This window comes from Lepus europaeus, chromosome 17 (genome assembly GCF_033115175.1).
Source record: "Lepus europaeus isolate LE1 chromosome 17, mLepTim1.pri, whole genome shotgun sequence".
NCBI classification, from domain to species: domain Eukaryota; kingdom Metazoa; phylum Chordata; class Mammalia; order Lagomorpha; family Leporidae; genus Lepus; species Lepus europaeus.
Genome location: NC_084843.1, coordinates 58,313,573 through 58,331,157, shown reverse-complemented (window position 1 = coordinate 58,331,157; position 17,585 = coordinate 58,313,573). Strand labels below are relative to the sequence as shown.

At 44.0% G+C, this 17,585-nt stretch overlaps 1 protein-coding gene across 4 annotated transcripts in view; it reads right to left on the bottom strand.

Annotated features, from left to right (window-relative positions):
* Positions 1-14,340, bottom strand: part of CCAR1 (cell division cycle and apoptosis regulator 1) — a 57,446-nt gene extending 43,106 nt beyond the window's left edge. Inside the window, exons 1-4 of one of the 4 annotated variants that reach the window (XM_062214795.1) lie at positions 14,265-14,340; positions 13,021-13,142; positions 729-901; positions 304-348 (exon numbers count right to left, since the gene is read on the bottom strand). In XM_062214795.1, the coding sequence (XP_062070779.1) occupies positions 304-348; positions 729-901; positions 13,021-13,093 (291 nt within the window). In that variant the 5' untranslated portion in view covers positions 13,094-13,142; positions 14,265-14,340. Of the gene's footprint in view, positions 1-303; positions 349-728; positions 902-13,020; positions 13,143-14,138 lie in introns of all 4 variants that reach the window. The other 3 variants (XM_062214794.1, XM_062214793.1, XM_062214796.1) reach the window with 3 other exon arrangements.
* Positions 14,341-17,585: the final 3,245 nt, after the last annotated feature.

Sequence of the window (17,585 nt, the reverse complement as noted above, 5' to 3'; positions counted from 1 at the left end):
ACAGAATCCGGCACCCTGACCAGGACCAGAACCTGGTGTGCCAGTGCCGCTAGGCGGAGGATTAGCCTATTGAGCCGCGGCGCCGGCCTCCAAGATTTATTTTAAAGAGTTGCAGAGAGAGATAGAGACACAGAAAGAGATCTTCCATCCACTGGTTCATTCCTCAAATGGCTGCAATGGCCAGAGCCGAGCTGATCCGAATCCAACTGGCAGGAGCTTCTTCTGGAATAAAACTACAACAATGAATTCTGGAACAATTGGCTATTTTAAAATCAGTTTTTAATACAGAAAATATAAACTAACCTGTTGTTGCACACTATACAAGGCCTGTTGAGGTTGTGAATATTGCTGAAAGATTAAAAAAATTTTTTCAAAGAAAAATATATTAGTTTTATTCATTCTCTAAAGATGATTTACAAATACAGTTACATAATGTATATAGTTACAATGAAAAGGAATTTTCTGGAACAACTAAACTTTGAAATAAACAAAATGGTAACTACTTACAACTGAAATTTGTAAAAACTAAATTCTGTTTAAATAAAGTAGAACAAATTTAAGAACTTAATTCATTAGAATTTCAATTATGCAACACCTTTCTCTAAGTATTGGGCATATACCACCAAAAAAAATAAGCATGATAAAACCTCTCATTTTTTGGAGTAGCAACCCAGACCACTCAGATCTTACAATGCTATATCAGAAATCATAAACTAGTAGGGATTCACCTGTTGCAATGCAGCTGCCGCAGCTGCAGCTTGTTGCTGTAATGCTGCAGTTTGAGTTAACTGATAGTTTGCTGGAGTCTGTGTGGTAAGGCCTGCTGCTGCCAATGCAGTTTGCTGTGTATAAATGGTAGGAGATGCTCCAAGAAGTGACGGCTGCTGAACACCCAGTGCAGCTAAAATGAGATTAAAAAGCAGAGGGAAGAAAAAATTAAGGTTATTTGGATCTCTTCCAAGAATTTTCTGTGACTGCTTAGTTGTACACTACAATCTTTGATAGTTTACTAAAAAAACAAAACAAAACAAAACCAATTTCAGTAACACTTCTTAAATTTAACTGATTTATGTCCCTCCCAGGACCTCAACAGCTTTATGTTACATGTTCGTGCTTTAGTAAATATAAACTAAACTTCAGAATGAAACCAACTAATCTTACCTAGACCAAGAGACTACAGTACCCTCAAAAAGTATTTTTAGGAAGTAAAACAGAAACACAGCGTTAAGCTGCTTCCTTTAACACTGGGCATTGCAGTATCTGAAAGCCAGTTTGAAGATGAGCTGCTCCACTTCTGATCCAGCTACCTGCTAACATGCTTGAGAAAACAGCGGAAGATGGCCCTAGTACCTAGGCCCCTCCACCCACAGGTAAGCCTTGGATAGAGTTCTGGGTTCCTACCTTCAGCCTACTTCAGCCTGAGGTGCTGCAGCCATTTAGGAAATGAACCAGAAAATGGAAGAACCCTCTCTTACTCTCTTCCCCTCTACTTCTTTCTGTCATTCTGCCTTTCAAATAAATGTTTTAAATATCTAATAAAAAAGTAAAACATAAAAATATCTTATTTAACTAAAATTTATTTTTACCTGGAAGCAGATGATAAATATAGTGACAGTAATGCTGAAAGTGATCTACCTTCAGAACTTCCTTTTTTTTTTTTTAAATTTTTTATTTTTTGACAGGCAGAGTGGACAGTAGAGGGAGACAGAGAGAAAGGTCTTCCTTTTTGACGTTGGTTCACCCTCCAATGGCCGCCGCGGCTGGCGCGCTGCGCTAATCCGATGGCAGTAGCCAGGTGCTTCTCCTGGTCTCCCATGGGGTGCAGGGCCCAAGCACTTGGGCCATCCTCCACTGCACTCCCTGGCCACAGCAGAGAGCTGGCCTGGAAGAGGGGCAACTGGGACAGGATCGGTGCCCCGACCGGGACTAGAACCCGGTGTGCCGGCGCCGCAAGGCGGAGGATTAGCCTACTGAGCCGCGGCGCCAGCCATACCTTCAGAACTTTCTAGAGGCTGGCTCTGTGGCACAGCATGTTAAGTCCTGGCCTACGGTGCTGGCATCCCATATGGGTGCCAGTTAGAGTCCTGGCTGCTCCACTTCCCATTCAGCTCCTTGTTAATGCACCTGAGAAAGCAGCAGAGGATGGCCCAAGTCCCTGGGTCCCTACACCCACATGGAAGACCCAGAAGAAGTTCCTGGCTTCGGATCGGCTCAGCTCTGGCTGTTGCAGCCATTTGGGGAGTGAACCAGCAGATGGAAGACCCCTCTTTTTCTCTACTTCTCTGTGTAACTCCTGTCTTTCAAATAAATAAAATCTTAAAGATTCTGCAGAGCAAACAGAGTAAACAGAAAATCAACAGAATGGGAGAATATATTTGCAAACCATATGTCCGATGAAGTGTTTAATAAACTACATATGAAAATTAAACAATACAATAACCCGATTAAAAAATGAACAAAAGAATGGAATAAACATTTCTGGAAAGATATACAAATAATGGAAATAATGGTCTATGGAAAAATATTCAACATCACTATCATCAAGGAAAAAATGCAAATTAAAACCACAATGAGAGATCAGCACTGTGGTACAGTGGGTTAAGCCAACAACTGTGGGGACAATGCTGTGGCACAGCAGGTAAAGCTACTGCCTGCAATGCCAGCATCCCATATGGGCGCTGGTTCAAGTCCTAGATACTCCATTTCTGATCCAGCTCTCTGTTATGGCCTGGGAAAGCAGCGAGGGATGGCCCAAGTGTTTGGGCCCCTGTACCCACTCAGGAGACCCAGAAGAAGCTCTTGTCTCCTGGCTTCAGATCAGCCCAGTTCTGGCCAGTGTAGCCATTTGGGAAGTGAACCAGCAGATGGAGACCTCTCACTCTCTCTCAATCTCTCATGTAAATAATTTTTTTTTTGCAGGCAGAGACAGTGAAAGAGACAGAAAGATCTTCCTTCTGTTGGTTCACCCCCCGCCCCCAATGGCCACTACAGCCAGCCCACTGCGGCAATCTGAAGCCAAAAGCCAGGTGCTTTTTGCCGGGACAGAATCCGGCACCCCAACCGGGACTAGAACCTAGGATGCCGGCACCACAGGTGGAGGATTAGCCAAGGGAGCCGCAGCGCCGGCCTCATGTAAAGAAATTTTAAAAATTCTTCAGGAGAACATGCATAAGTTCTTTGCAAATATTATGCCATTTTATTTAAGGAACTTAAGCATCTCTGAATTTTCAATCTGCAGACACTGCTGGAACCCATTCCCAGAGAATACTAAGGGAAGACTGTCCGTAAGAGTTATCTGCACTCCCATGTCAAGCAGTATTTTATTATCTGAAATTTCCATATAGTTTCATGAAGCAGTCTCAGGCTATTTGGAAAGAAAAACAACACAGGAAGTAGACAATTCTCTTAAAAAGAGGCAAGTCATTACACCTAAGGCTATAAATGTTGAAATACTCAAGTACCACAAAAAAATTTTAGTATGATTCTCTTTTCTAACTTTTTTTCTTCCACCTTTTGTTTCATCATTTTTAAAAATCAACTTTATCAGGCCGGCGCCGCGGCTCAGTAGGCTAATCCTCCACCTTGCGGCGCCGGCACACTGGGTTCTAGTCCCGGTCAGGGCACCGATCCTGTCCCGGTTGCCCCTCTTCCAGGCCAGCTCTCTGCTGTGGCCAGGGAGTGCAGTGGAGGATGGCCCAAATCCTTGGGCCCTGCACCCCATGGGAGACCAGGATAAGCACCTGGCTCCTGCCATTGGATCAGCGCAGTGCGCCGGCCACAGCGCGCGCCTACCACGGCAGCCATTGGAGGGTGAACCAACGGCAAAAGGAAGACCTTTCTGTCTCTCTCTCACTGTCCACTCTGCCTGTCAAAAAAAAAAAAAAAAAAAAATCAACTTTATCGCTGGTGCCATGGCTCAACAGGTTAATCCTCTGCCTAGTGGCGCTGGCACACTGGGTTCTAGTCCCGGTCGGGGTGCCGGATTCTGTCCCGGTTGCCCCTCTTCCAGGCCAGCTCTCTGCTATGGCCCAGGAGTGCAGTGGAGGACGGCCCAAGTGCTTGGGCCCTGCACCCCTTGGGAGACCAGGGGAAGCACCTGGCTCTTGGCTTCGGATCAGCACCATGCACCGGCCGTGGCGGCCATTGGAGGGTGAACCAACGGAAAGAAAGACATTTCTCTCTGCCTGTCAAAAATTAAAAAAAAAAAAAAAAAAAAAAAAAAAATCACCTTTATCAATTCTTTATTTTTATTAATTTGCTTTACTTTGTGTATTTACCAAAATATCTGCAAAGCGAGGTTTTATGTGAACAGGTCTTCCAAATGTCATCTTCTTTTCAATATCCTTCCTTAGATTCCACACAAGTAGAAATTTTTTTATTTCTACTATATATAGGTAATGTTCCTACAATTAGCTCACTGTTCAATCCATTGAGACTTTGAAGGTTTTCTTCAGAGTCTGAAGAACAGAACTCAACGATTTGACATTCATTTCCAATTTACTTAAGAACAAAAATTATGGAGTGTTATGGCACAGCAATAAAGACCTTACGTGCAATGCTTGCATGGCATTTCAGAGTGCCTGGGTTAGAAGCCTGGCTCGGCATCTGATTCCAAATTCCAGTTAATGCACACCTAGGGAGGCAGCAGGTGACAGCCCAAGTACTTGGGTCCCTGTCACCCAAGGGAGACCTGGATGGAGTTCTAGACTCCTGGCTTCTTCCTGGCCCAGACTGACCCTACCCAGCTGTTGCGGCATTTGAGGGGTGAAACAGCAGATGGAAGCTCACTTACTCGCACTCTAACTCTGCCTTTCAAGTAAATAAATAAATATTTTAAAAATTAATAAAGGTAAGCATTATTCAAATCAGTACTAGGTGGGGTTGTCACACTCTCTAAAAAGATAATATCCTAGTAGACAATGGCTCTTCCACTCTCCTAAGGGTCACTGGAAGCGAGGGCTAGTGTTCCGGCCACAGTCTCTTCCAACTACAACTGAAAAAAATCAATTCTCTCAGGCAGTTTAAGACACCATTCACAATGTCATACTTCTTCCACTCTTAACTGCCACTGATATTTACTGTTTCCCACTTCACTTCTTTTAAGCAGTCTTATATCATTCAAGTTTAATATTTATACCTCCAGCATGACTTCCAATACATGATATCTATAGTACTATACTAATCAAAATTACTTTCCAGATCATAAAGCAAAAACGCAAAAGAAGCCACAGCTACACAAACATGAGTTGTGCACTCAGTTTAAGAGAGATGGGAGGCTGGCACTGTGGCACAGCAGGTAAAGCCACTGCCTGCAGCCCACCATGTGGGCTCCCGTCCTTGTCCCGGCTGTTCCTCTTCTGATCCAGCTCTCTGCTATGGCCTGCAAAAGCAGTAAAAGATGGCCCAAGTCCTTGGGTTGCTAAGCCCATGCAGGAGGCCCACAAGAAGCTTCTGGTTCCTGGCTTTAGGTTGGCTCAGCTCCGGCTGTTGTAGCCATTTAGGGAGTGAACTAGTAGATGGAAGACCTCTCTCTCTCTACCTCTGCCTCTCTGTATCTCTGCCTTTCAAATAAATAAATAAATCTTGGAAAAAAAAAAAAAGAAATGAAAAAATGCTCACTGATCAAACATAAGCAAGACAGTCTATCATATTAGCTCCACTAGACAGAAGAAGCTCAGTGCTGTGGTGCAGCCACAGCCTGCAGCGCCAACTTCCCATATGGAGTCCATCCCATATGGAGTCCCAGCTGCTCTACATTCAATCCAGATACTGGCCAATGGACCTGGGAAAGCAGCAAAGGATGGCCCAAGTGCTTGGGTCTCTGCTACCCACGTGGGAGACCCGGACGATGCTCCTGGCTCCTTGCTTCTGCCTGGTCCAGCCCTAGCTGTTGTGGCTATCTGGTGAGTCAACCAGCAGATGAAAGATCTCTCTCTTTCTCTATGTCTCTATAACGCTTTCAAATAACAAATAAATCTTACAAAAAAAAAAAAGAAAGAAAGAAAGAAAGAAAGAAAGAAAAAGCAGGTATATGGAGAGTTGGTGTTTTGGTGCAGCAGTGAAGCCACTTCCTGCGATTCCAGCATCCCATGGGGAGCGGGTTCATATTCAGGCTGCTCTACTCGTGATCCAGCTCCCTGCTAATTGCATGGGAAAAGCAAAAATGGTCCAAATGTTTGGGCTACCCACATGCAAGACCAGGATAGAGTTCCAAGCTCCTGACTGAAGCCTGTCCATCCCTGGCTGTCATTTGGGAAGTAAAACAGTAAATGGAAAATATCTGTGTCTCCCTCTCTCTGTTACTCTGCCTTTCAAATAAATAAATAAATGGTTAAAAAAATGGATGTGAACATAGTTCTGAATCTGCTAAACCTATCTCACCATATAATGCTGTTTCAATGATATACATACATGTAAATATTTTGAGTCAAATATATTGAAGATATCTTTATATTCAATTTTTGCTTAGGGCTTTAACTATCTCTCTCAACACCTCTTCACATAATGAAAACTGTTAAACGTTCAGCCTTACATGACTAACAACAAAGATCTATCATGGCAATTCAGGTAAGATATGGAAAAATAGGTAAATATTAAGAACTAGCACATCAATTATGGGAAAAATGAAAAATGGGATGGAAAGATGGCTCCTTGGGGCCAGCATTGTGGCACAGACGGTTAAGCCACCACCTAGTGATGCCAGCATCCCATGTCAAATGCCATTTTGAGTCCCAGCTGTTCCACTTCCGATCCAGCTTCCTGATAATGTACCTCAGAAAGCAGCAGAAAATAGCCCAAGTGTTTAGGCCCCTGCCACCCAGGTGGGAAGACCCAGATGGAGTTCTGGGCTCCTGGCTTCAGCCTGGCCTGGCCCAGCCCTGGTTGTTATGGTCATCTGGGGAGTGAACTAGCAGATGGAAGATTCCCTAACTCTTGCAAATAAATAAAAACGTAAATCTTGGGGCCAATAGTGATATAGCAATTAAGCTACCACCTGCAGCGCTGGCATCCCATATGGGCTAGCTGCTCCACTTCCAATCCAACTCCTTAATGCACCTGGGAAAGCAGTGGAAAATGGCCCAAGTCTTTGGGCCCCTGCAGCCAAGTGGGAGATCTGGATGAAGCTGCTGGCTTTAGCCTGGCCTAGCCCTATCCATTATGGCCATTTGGGGAGTGAACCAGCGGATAGAATACTTCTCTCTCTCTGCTTACCTCTCTCTCTCCCCATAATTCTTTCAAATAAATAAACAAATATTTAAAATTTTTTTTTAATTTAAAAAATTTTAAAATTAAAAAATTTTGGCCAGCGCCGTGGCTCAACAGGCTAATCCTCCGCCTTGCGGCGCTGGCACACCGGGTTCTAGTCCCGGTTGGGGCGCCGGATTCTATCTCGGTTGTCCCTCTTCCAGGCCAGCTCTCTGCTGTGGCCCGGGAAGGCAGTGGAGCATGGCCCAAGTGCTTGGGCCCTACACCCGCATGGGAGTCCAGGAGAAGCACCTGACTCCTGCCTTCGGATCAGCGCGATGAGCCGGCCGCAGCGGCCATTGGAGGGTGAACCAACGGCAAAAAGGAAGACCTTTCTCTCTCTCTCTCTCACTATCCACTATGCCTGTCAAAAAAAAAAAAAAATTAAAAAATTTTAAAAAAGAGTCCCACAAATACCATCCCAAGGAATTTGAAATGTATTCTAAAACTCCTTATTTTTGCAGTCAAATAATAAAGAGACTAATGAGACATAAAATGAACCACAGTTCTGAGGCTGTAATACTGACTATCCTGTGGCTTTCTAAGAAACCTAAAGATTTTCCTCCTTTGTGTCTCAATTTTTTCATTTGGTACGGAAAGGACCTGGAACAAAATCTAGCTCACACTCCATTCAGTTTTGAAAATTCTGTGACAGCAACAGAATTTATACTTTAGGACTATCACATATGACAGATGCATTTAAGGTAGGGGGAGAAATAAGAAGTAGCAAATGCAGTGTAATCAAGAAAGGAAAGCAAGTAAAAGCAAGCAGGTATAACTAAAGAATAGAACAAAAACAGCTTCCAATTGAAGTGAGGGTTATATGCCAAATTCTGCAGATTTGGAGGTAAAATTTTGGGAACGGTATGGAGGAGCCTAAAAGGCATGAAAGCTGTAAGAAAAACCTGCTACTAATATATAGTCATCCAAATATGAAGTTCACAGAGTCTAACTGTAAAATGGAGAAGAAATTCAGAAAGTCAAGGTTTCATAGTTGAGGATGAAGGTTAATGGAAAAGAAAATTAAAGATGCCATGTGACGACACCTAGGAATTCCTCACTGTCCTTAACTGAATTAAGCTCAAGACTAAAATCAGAATATTCAAATCTTCAATTTTACAAAAATCAGCAATGAACTGCTACTGTAAGGGCTTTCACTTTAGTTTTACTGTATCATCTTGTATAAATGTACTGATAGTTCCATATCAATTAGCTAGGAATTTTCAGAAAGTTAGTAGAAATGCAAAATAAGATCAAACAGCAAATGGATTAAACGGATTAACTAAACAAATCCATGAGAAGTTATACACATAGAAAAAATTACAGTGGCAATTTTTGTATTGGCCTAAGGAGAAACTTCATCAGAAATACAGGCATAAAGACTACAATACTTCACTGAAATTGAATAATTTAGTTAACGTTTTTCTGTGGTATGATCATTGATATGACACATTGATATGACATATACACCTGACAGTATTTCAAGGTTTTTTTTTTTTTTAAATATTTATTTATTTGATAGAGTTCCAGAGAGAAAGACAGAGACAGAGATTTTCCATCTGCTAGTTCACTTCCCTGATGGCTGGAACGGCCAGGAACCAGCCCTGGCCAAATCCAGTAGCTTCTTCCAGGTCTCCCACATGGTACAAGGGTCCAAGCACTTATGTCATCTTCTGCTTCTTTTCACAAGCCACTACCAGGGAACTGGATCAGAAGTGGATTAGCCAGGACACCCACCAGCACCCATACGGGATGCTGGTGTCACAGGCAGCAGCTTTATGCCACAACACTAGCCCCAGTTGTATTTCTTTAACAGAGTAAAATTGACACCTATACTATTATCCTTATTAAGTCTTTTTAATCTTCTTTATTGAATTTTTGTTCCCCAATTATATTTAAAGCTGTCAATGGAAAACTTTAGGAAATTATTTTCTAAATATATTAACCATAGAGAAATCTGGGTGTGGAGTATATGAGAACTCTGTAATGCATCACAATTTCCATTTGTAAACTTAAAACTATTCAGAAATTTAAAAATGCAAAAAAAAGAAAAAACCTTTGTGGAGGAAAACAGGTAGAAGCTAACTCCTTTTGAACTTCTGAAGTAGACTTGCCTTAGCAAATTGCTTAGCCAACAATGGGAACATTGGTGAATTCCTAACAGACCTGTACCTAAGTGGACTACAGTCTCCAACCATTGCCCAAATTCTTTATTCATTTGCAGAGTATATATATATATATATATATATATATATATTAAAAAATCACCAGATGCTGTTACAATCTAAACAAAAAAAAGTTTCCTAGGGGACGGTGCTGTGGCACAGAGGGTAAAGCCGCCACCTACAGCGTCAGCATCCCGTACAGGCACCACATTGAGTCCTGGCTGCTCCATTTTTTTTTTTTTTTTTTTTTCAAATAACTGGTAGCAAATTCATTTTCTTTTTTAAGATTTTACTTATTTGAGAGACAGAGTTACAGAGAAGCAGAGGCAGACGCAGAGAAAGAGAGAGAGAGAGAGAGATGGAGAGAGAGAGAGGTCTTCCATCCACTGGTTCACTCCCCAGATGACTGCAACGGCCAGAGCTGTGCAGATCGGAAGCCAGGAGCTTCTTCTGGGACTCTCACACAGGTGCAGAGGCCTAAGGACTTTGGCCATCTTTTATTGCTTTCCCAAGCCATAGCAGAGCTGGATCAGAAGTGGAACAGTTGGGACTTGAACCAGAGCCCACATGGGATGCCAGCACTGTAGGTGGTGGCTTTATCCGCTATGCCACAGTGCCGGCCCCTGCTCCACTTTTAATCTAGTTCTCTGCTAGGCCTGGGAAAGCAGTGGAAGATGGCCCAAGTCCTTGGGCCCCTGCACCTGCGTGGGAGACTCAAAAGAATCTCCTGGCTTCAGATCAGTCCAGCTCTGGCCATTGAGGCCATTTGGGAAGTGAACCAGCAGATAGAAGACCTCTCTCTCTCTCTCTCTCCCTCTCCCTCTGCCTCTCTGTAACTCTACCTTTCAAATAAATCCTTTAAAAAAAGTTTTCTATTCAGAGTACATGTAGTTAACACATACTTTAATTGACCCAAGAATAAAAAGAATTTAACTTTTGACAGAAATTTCAAATTGATAATCAACTCTAATAACCTAATGATTAGCTACAAAGGCGGCTTTAAAAGAACAGAAAGGAGGCCAGCTGGCACTGTGGCATAGCGGGTAAAGCCTCAGCCTGCATTGTGGTGTAACAGGTAAAGCTCCTGCCTGCAACACCAGCATCCCATATGGGTGCTGGTTCAGGTTCCAGCTGTTCCACTTCCAGACCTAGCTAAGCAGGGGAAGATGGTCCAAGAGCCTGGGCTCCTGCCACCCATGTGGGAAACCCAAATGGAGCTACTGGTTTTGGCATGCCCCAGTCCCAGCCATTGTGGACAGCTGGGGAGTGACCCAGCAGATGAAAAATATTTGTATCTCCCTATCTCATAGTAACTCTTTCAAATAAACAAATCTTTAAAAAAAAAAAAAAAAAAAAACCTTCAGAAAGTAGCCCAAGATACAACACTTAATTAAAAAAACATCACTAAATAGTTTCATTTAGGACCTATTCCAGGATTTTTACAGGAAAGTTAAAACTGGATACTAAGAAAATATCTGCCTGCTTACTTAATGAAGTCACGATTAGTGAGCCAAATTTGAGGTTTTGAAAAATTCTGATTAATGGCAAGTCCAAGAAAATTTACATATTTCATACAGCACAAATAAAAGTTCTGTTCACAAAACCTTCATACTTGGAATATCTTTTGCCATATACAGAAAGGTAAGACCTACATTCACTAACAACTCTACCCTCTGACAATTTTATAAACATTACTGTCATCTTATTCAATCTTAAAACAAACATAAGTACTACACCATATATCCAAATAATTACAATGCAAACATTAAGAGCTGGAGATAACAGATTTCTACCATAACACCTATTTTATTGGTATATTACAGACATGAATCTAAAGCAAATTATATGCAGTAAAAACCAGCTAAAACATGTTTAGTTTCCCAAACTACAAGAATATAGCATTTGCTTCTGGACACAAAGTAGTTGCTAATAATTCCCAGTCCTATTTAATCAAAACTTAGTCAACCCCAGTTTTCTGATTATTTAACACAGAGAATGAGCTCTAAATTATATTTATCTATAATAATTATTTCATAGTATTTTCCACTGCTTCAACCACTATCCATTAATCCCCCAAAGCATAATTAATTAAAATAAAAACCCTAAGGTATCTTTTTTTTTTTTTTTTTTAAAAAAAGGTCACCTAGATAACTAGAACACTCTAGTCAAAGACCAGGGTCTCAGGAACTGACCTCAAATTACAAAACTGATAAGTATGAGGCAACAAAGAACTGGTATAAGACATACCCTAAGTAAAAATATATTCAAAGTAACAAAATAAGCTGCAAATTCCCTGGGAACTCAAAACCTGATTCTGTGCAGTATTTGAGAAACATAATTCAAACTCCTAAACACTACTGGCTTATTATCTTTAATAAGTGCAAAGCTACAGATGAGCTTAATGTTTTAAGACTCAACCACTAAGTAAAAAAATGGTTAAAAAGGTAAAAGGGGAGGCCTGGTATTATGGTACACAAACTTAAGCCTCCCTCCCCACCCAAACCCTCCAATGACGGCATTCCACATATCTGAATACCAAGTCTGGGCTGTTCCACTTCTAATCCAGCTCTCTGCTAATGAGTTTGGGAAGGTAGTGATGATGGCTCAAGTATGTACTTGGGGTCTCTGCCACCCTTGTGGGAGGCACCAAAAGGGTTCCAAGTTCCTGGCTTCAGCCTAGACCAACCCCAGTCACTGTGGCCATTTGGGGATTGAACTAGCAGAAAGAAAGAGTTTCTCTTATTCTTTCCAGTAAATAAGTAAATCTTAAAAAATAAAAAATTAGGGGCCGGCAATGTGGCGTAGCAGGAAAAGTCGCCACTTGCAGTGCCAGCATCCCACACGGGCTCCAATTCAAGTCCTGGCTGCTTCACTTCCGATCCAGGTCTCTGCTATGGCCTGGGAAAGAGGTGGAAGATGGCCCAAATCCTTGGGCCCCTGCACCTGCATGGGAGACCCAGAAGCTCCAGGCTCCTGGCTTCAGATCAACTCATTTCAGGCTGCTGCGGCCATCTGGGGAGTGAAACAGCGGTTAAAGGTCCTCTCTCTCTCTGTCTGCATCTCTGTAACTATGCCTATAAAGATTTTTTTAAAAATTCTTCCAGATCTTTCTTCCTCCCTCCCTCCCTGTCACTCTGCATTCCAAATAAATAAACGTTTTCTTCCAAAGAAAGTCAGGAAGAAATTTATTAAAACAGTTTCAACATTTTTCACTGACTTTATTTTGAAAAAGAAATTCTTCTGACCTTATTTTGAAAATGTAAATGTTAATTTACTACCTTTACAACTATTTTATCTTTTACCTCTGCCTGGTAATAAAAATCTTTAGTCTGTTTTTCTACTTTCAATTCAAACAGAATAGTCACATACAGTTCTTCAAGAAGCATGGCTTTTAAATACATTTACTTTTAAACGTACCTTGTGAATACAGACATCTTAGCATGGCAAATATAGTACAATGAGTGGCTGCTAACTTGGAATGAAAACTTAATCAACGTAAGGTATTTAAAACCCATGAAACCACACTTGCAAGCACAGCACTGGCGAGCGTTTCACCATCCCACGGATAGCCTCACTCCACCTTTACAGTACATGAGTTCAGTAGCCTGACCTGGCTGTGATACCGCAGTGGCTGTAAACTGAGTAGCCCATGGCGGATTCTTCTGTCCTCCAAACTGAGCCATGATGCAAGGGGAAAAAAACCTCGGCTTGTCTGTCTTCTACAGCAGCGTCCTATTAAGAAAAGATGCACATTTTGAAGTTCAACCAAACTATATCGATGTCACAAAAAGAAAGAAAATGCTCCGTGTATCAAGTATATCTCCCCAAGAAGAAATAACTGGAAGACGGGGAGCAAATGAAAATCTGAAATGCAGCAAAAACATTTTTACATCAAGCAGATCACCAAAAGTACATTTTTTTAAAAAAAAAAAAAACGACTTACACTCTTTTTTAAAAAATGGACTGTCACATTTAAACCGAAGGCCATCCGCGGTCTCGACCCAATTGCTTACAGTTAAGTTCACAACTCTACACTGGAAAACAGCCTGCGTGTTTCTCTTGGCAATGAGTTGAGCAGGGGAGGCCAAGGTTAGAGCAGTGCTGAGATCAATAACGGAAAGAGGACGAGACCCCAAGTAAAGGGGTTTAAGGATCTCATCTAACGAACGTATTTTCTCGAGTAGCAAAGGGGAAAGGGGCTGGGGGCGCTGCTTGGCTCCCTTCCCTCGAGGGGAAAGGCGGTTGAGATAACGGATGCCTCTCAAAGAACCGCTGCGAGGACCCCTCCCCCCCAAAGTCCGGCCAGAAGAGGCGAGGGCTTCCGCCCGCGCATCGCCCTCCGCCGAGCAGCGCCGGCCGGCCCCCGGCCATGCATCTTCCTGCGGTCCTCGCTCCCGGCGGGCCGCAGGCCTCGGCAGACAAAACCCACCGCTCCGCCGCAGCGGGTGAAGCGCCCACCGGGGGCTGCTGCGAGCCCTCGCCGCCTCGCCAGCCTCCGGCCCCCGACAGCCGCACGGCCGCCCCGGTGCCCCAGGCCCCGAGGCTGGGAGACTACGACCGCAGCCGTCTCGGCGGCCCGGGCCCCCTGGCCGCTGCCCCGCCGGGCCGAGGCCGAGGGGCCGCGGGGAAGGAGCGCGGCGGTGGGGGAGGGGCCGGCCGCGCGGGGCCTGCTCCGACCCGCACAAAAGGGACCGCGTCCCTCCCGCCCCAGCCCCGCGAGAGCCCCACCGTCGCCGGCCCGCGGAAGCCGTGCCGCCGAGACGATCGCTCCCAGCCCTTCCGCGGATCCGACAGGACGTGGAGAACCCCGGCTTGGCCGCCCAAACGCTTCAACTGCGCGTACCAGACCTTCACCTGAGTCGGGTCCCGGCTAACACCGAAGCCATTTCAAACCCGTCAGCCTCAGGCGCATGCGCCGACGTCCCCCCCCCCCCCCGCCTCTGCGCGCTCCCCTCCTCCACATCTCCCGCAGGAACGGCGCTTACGGGACGACGTTCTACGTGCGCGCTCCCCGACCGCCCTCAATACGACTGGCCTTGGGATCTGCTGCCGGCTCTGGAGCGCGCCTGGGAAGGGTTACCTTGGCTTCGCTAAACAACGAGCAGGGAACGTCTTTGCGCTAGCGAGGGGAGGGAAAGGCTTCCTTGAGGGTGGCAAAGCAAGAAATGGCGGTCACGTGGCTCCGTGAGGCCAGCCGCCATTTTGTGGTGGTTTTTTTTTCCCCCTTTCCCTTCCAGTTAAACACACTGGAACAATAAACACATCCCGTTAGCACCCTAACACTTTTTTGGGTAATACAAAAGATATTTGCATAACATTGAACTTAGTATTTAAAATATTCTAAGTATTCTAACGTGTACAATTCAGTGGCTTTTAGTGGAAACATGAGGTTGTGCCAACATCACCACCACTACTACCAGAACCTTTGCACCACCTGAAAAACAAACTCATGCCCCTGCCCTCTGCTCCCCACAGCTCCGATAACCGCTACCTTCTTTCTCTGGATTCGTCTCAGGATTCGCCTATCCTGGACGTTTCATTTAAATAGAATCATTCAATATGTGGTCTTCCAGTTCTTTAGACATTCATCAATGTTGCAGCCAGTATCAGTGTTTCATTCCATTTTATGGCCTATATTCCTGGTTCTTTCTTTTTTTCTCTTCCAGATGTAAGGAAACTCCCCTTCCATGTAAACTATCTGTAACTTACAATTTTGTAACGTTTTTGAGCAAAGATGAAGAAGCAATTTTTCTCATGGCCTGATCTAGCCAGAATTCAGAAACTATTAGTAGATATTATTATTTTAGTGGCAATACAGTAATTTGCTTCAATTTATTAGGAATCTGTTCTCTTTGAAACAGTACACAAATAAAGACACTGATTATAACAGCAAAGCTTTCATTGCGGAGTCATAATTTCAGATACAGACTAAACAACCTTATGAAACCAAGATTGACCTTACAAGCTCTCAGAAGAAAAAAAAAAAGAAAGAAAGAAAAGAACTCTCAGGGGAAAAAAAAGATCTCAAAAAAAAAAAAAAAAAAAGACTGGTACTATTTTATTTTTGATGATTTACTTATTTGCAAGGCAGAGAGGAAGACCTTTCCATCTACTGGTTCACTCCCCAAATGGATTCAAGAGCTGGAGCTGAGCCAGGAACAACATCTAGGTCTCCCACGTGTGTGGTAGGGAGCCAAGTACTTGGAACATCATCTGCTGCCTTCCCAGGTGAATTAACAAAAAGATGGATAGGACGCCAAGAATCAGGGACAGGAATGGTAGACTCTTCAATCTAATGTTTCACCCCTCAAAGACGACAACAGCCAAAGTGCTTGGCCAAATCCCAGGAGCTTGGAATTGCATTGCAGTCTCCCTTATGGGTAGCAGGGGCTCAAGCACTTGAGCCATCATGCACTGCTTTTCCAGGCGCGTTAGCAGGTAGCTGGATCTGAAGTGGAATAGGTGGAACTGGAACCAGTGCTCATATGGGATACCAGCAACAGGTGATGGCTGAAGTTCTTGGGTACCTACCATTCATGTGGAAGAGACTGGGAAGGAGTTATTAGCTCCTGGATAAAGGCTGGCCCAGATTCAGCTGCTGTGGGCTATTAGGGAGTAAACCAGAGGATGGAAGATCTCTATCTATGTCTCTCCTTTCTGATCATATAGTAACTTATCCCACTGTGCCACAATAATCAATGCCAGATGATAGTTTGTATACATGATTTCCTTGCATGGTTACCTTACCAGTGGGTAAAGAATGTCATTTTCTAGAATACTTTGGAATTTAACAGTCCTCCAAATCTATAGGTTATTGAAGGCAAAGTCTGATGGCAAAGCTTGGCTTCCCAAGGGCCTTTTAAAAGTGTGATCTGAGGGACCTGTGCTGTGGCACATTGGGTTTAAGTCCTGGGCTGCAGCGCCGGCATCCCATATGAGTGCCGGTTCAAGTCCTGGGTGGCTCCACTTCCGATCCAGCTCTCTGCTATGGCCTTAAAGCAATAGAAGATAGCCCAAGTCCTTGGGCCCCTGCACCTGCATGGGAGACCTGGAAGAAGCTCCTGGCTTTGGATCAGCCAAACTCCAGCTGTTGTGGCCATTTGGAGAGTGAATCAGTGGGTGGAAGACCTCTCTCACTCTGCCTCTGCCTCTCTGTCACTCTGCCTTTCAAATAAATAAATAAATAAATAAATAAATAAATCTTAAAAAAAAAAAGTCTGATCTGATATTCCTTATGAAAAGTTTCAGCAAAGGAAACTTAAAAATGGCTGTATGATCCAAAATTATTCTTGTAGTCATGTAATAGGCCATGTTTAATGAGATTACCTTTATTTTGCAAACAAATTAATCTTACCTTGAATATCTTTGTTATGGAGTGTCTGTAGAGAGAAAACATTTTACAATGGGAAAGTTAGGGCACACACATGTGAATATCTGTTCTTGGGAGGTCAGCATTAAGCTGCTGCCTGCCACACTGGCATTGCATATGAGCACTGGTTCCAACCCCACCGACTCCACTTCAGGTATAGCTCTGTGCTAATGTGCCAAAAAAAAAATCTTCGAAAAGTGACCCAAGTGCTTGGGGCCCTACCACCCACATGGGAGACTCCAGTGTAGTTCCAGGTTCCTGGGTTCAGCCTGGCCCAGCCCTGGCCATTTGGGGAGTGAACCAGCGGATGTAAGAACCCTGTCTTGGGGATGGCACTGTGGTGTAGCAGGTAAAGCCACCACCTTCAGAGCCGGCATCCCATATGGACACTGGTTTGAGTCCCGGCTGCTCCTCTTCTGATCCAGCTCTCTGCTGTGGCCTGGGAAATCAGTAGAAGATGGCCCAAGTCCTTTGGCCCCTGCACCTTTGTGGGAGATCTGGAAAGAAGTTCCTGGCTCCTGGCTTCAGATGGACCCAGCTCCAGCCATTGTGGTCATTTGGGGAGTGAACCATCGGATGGAAGATCTGTCTCTCTGCCTCTGGCTCTGCATCTTTGTAACTCTGCCTTTCAAATAAATAAATAATCTTTTTTTTTTTTTTTTTTTTTTTGGACAGGCAGAATGGACAGTAGAGGGAGACAGAGAGAAAGGTCTTCCTTTTTGCCGCTGGTTCACCCTCCAATGGCCGCCGCGGTAGGCGCGCTGTGACCAGCGCACCGTGCTGTTCCGATGGCAGGAGCCAGGTGC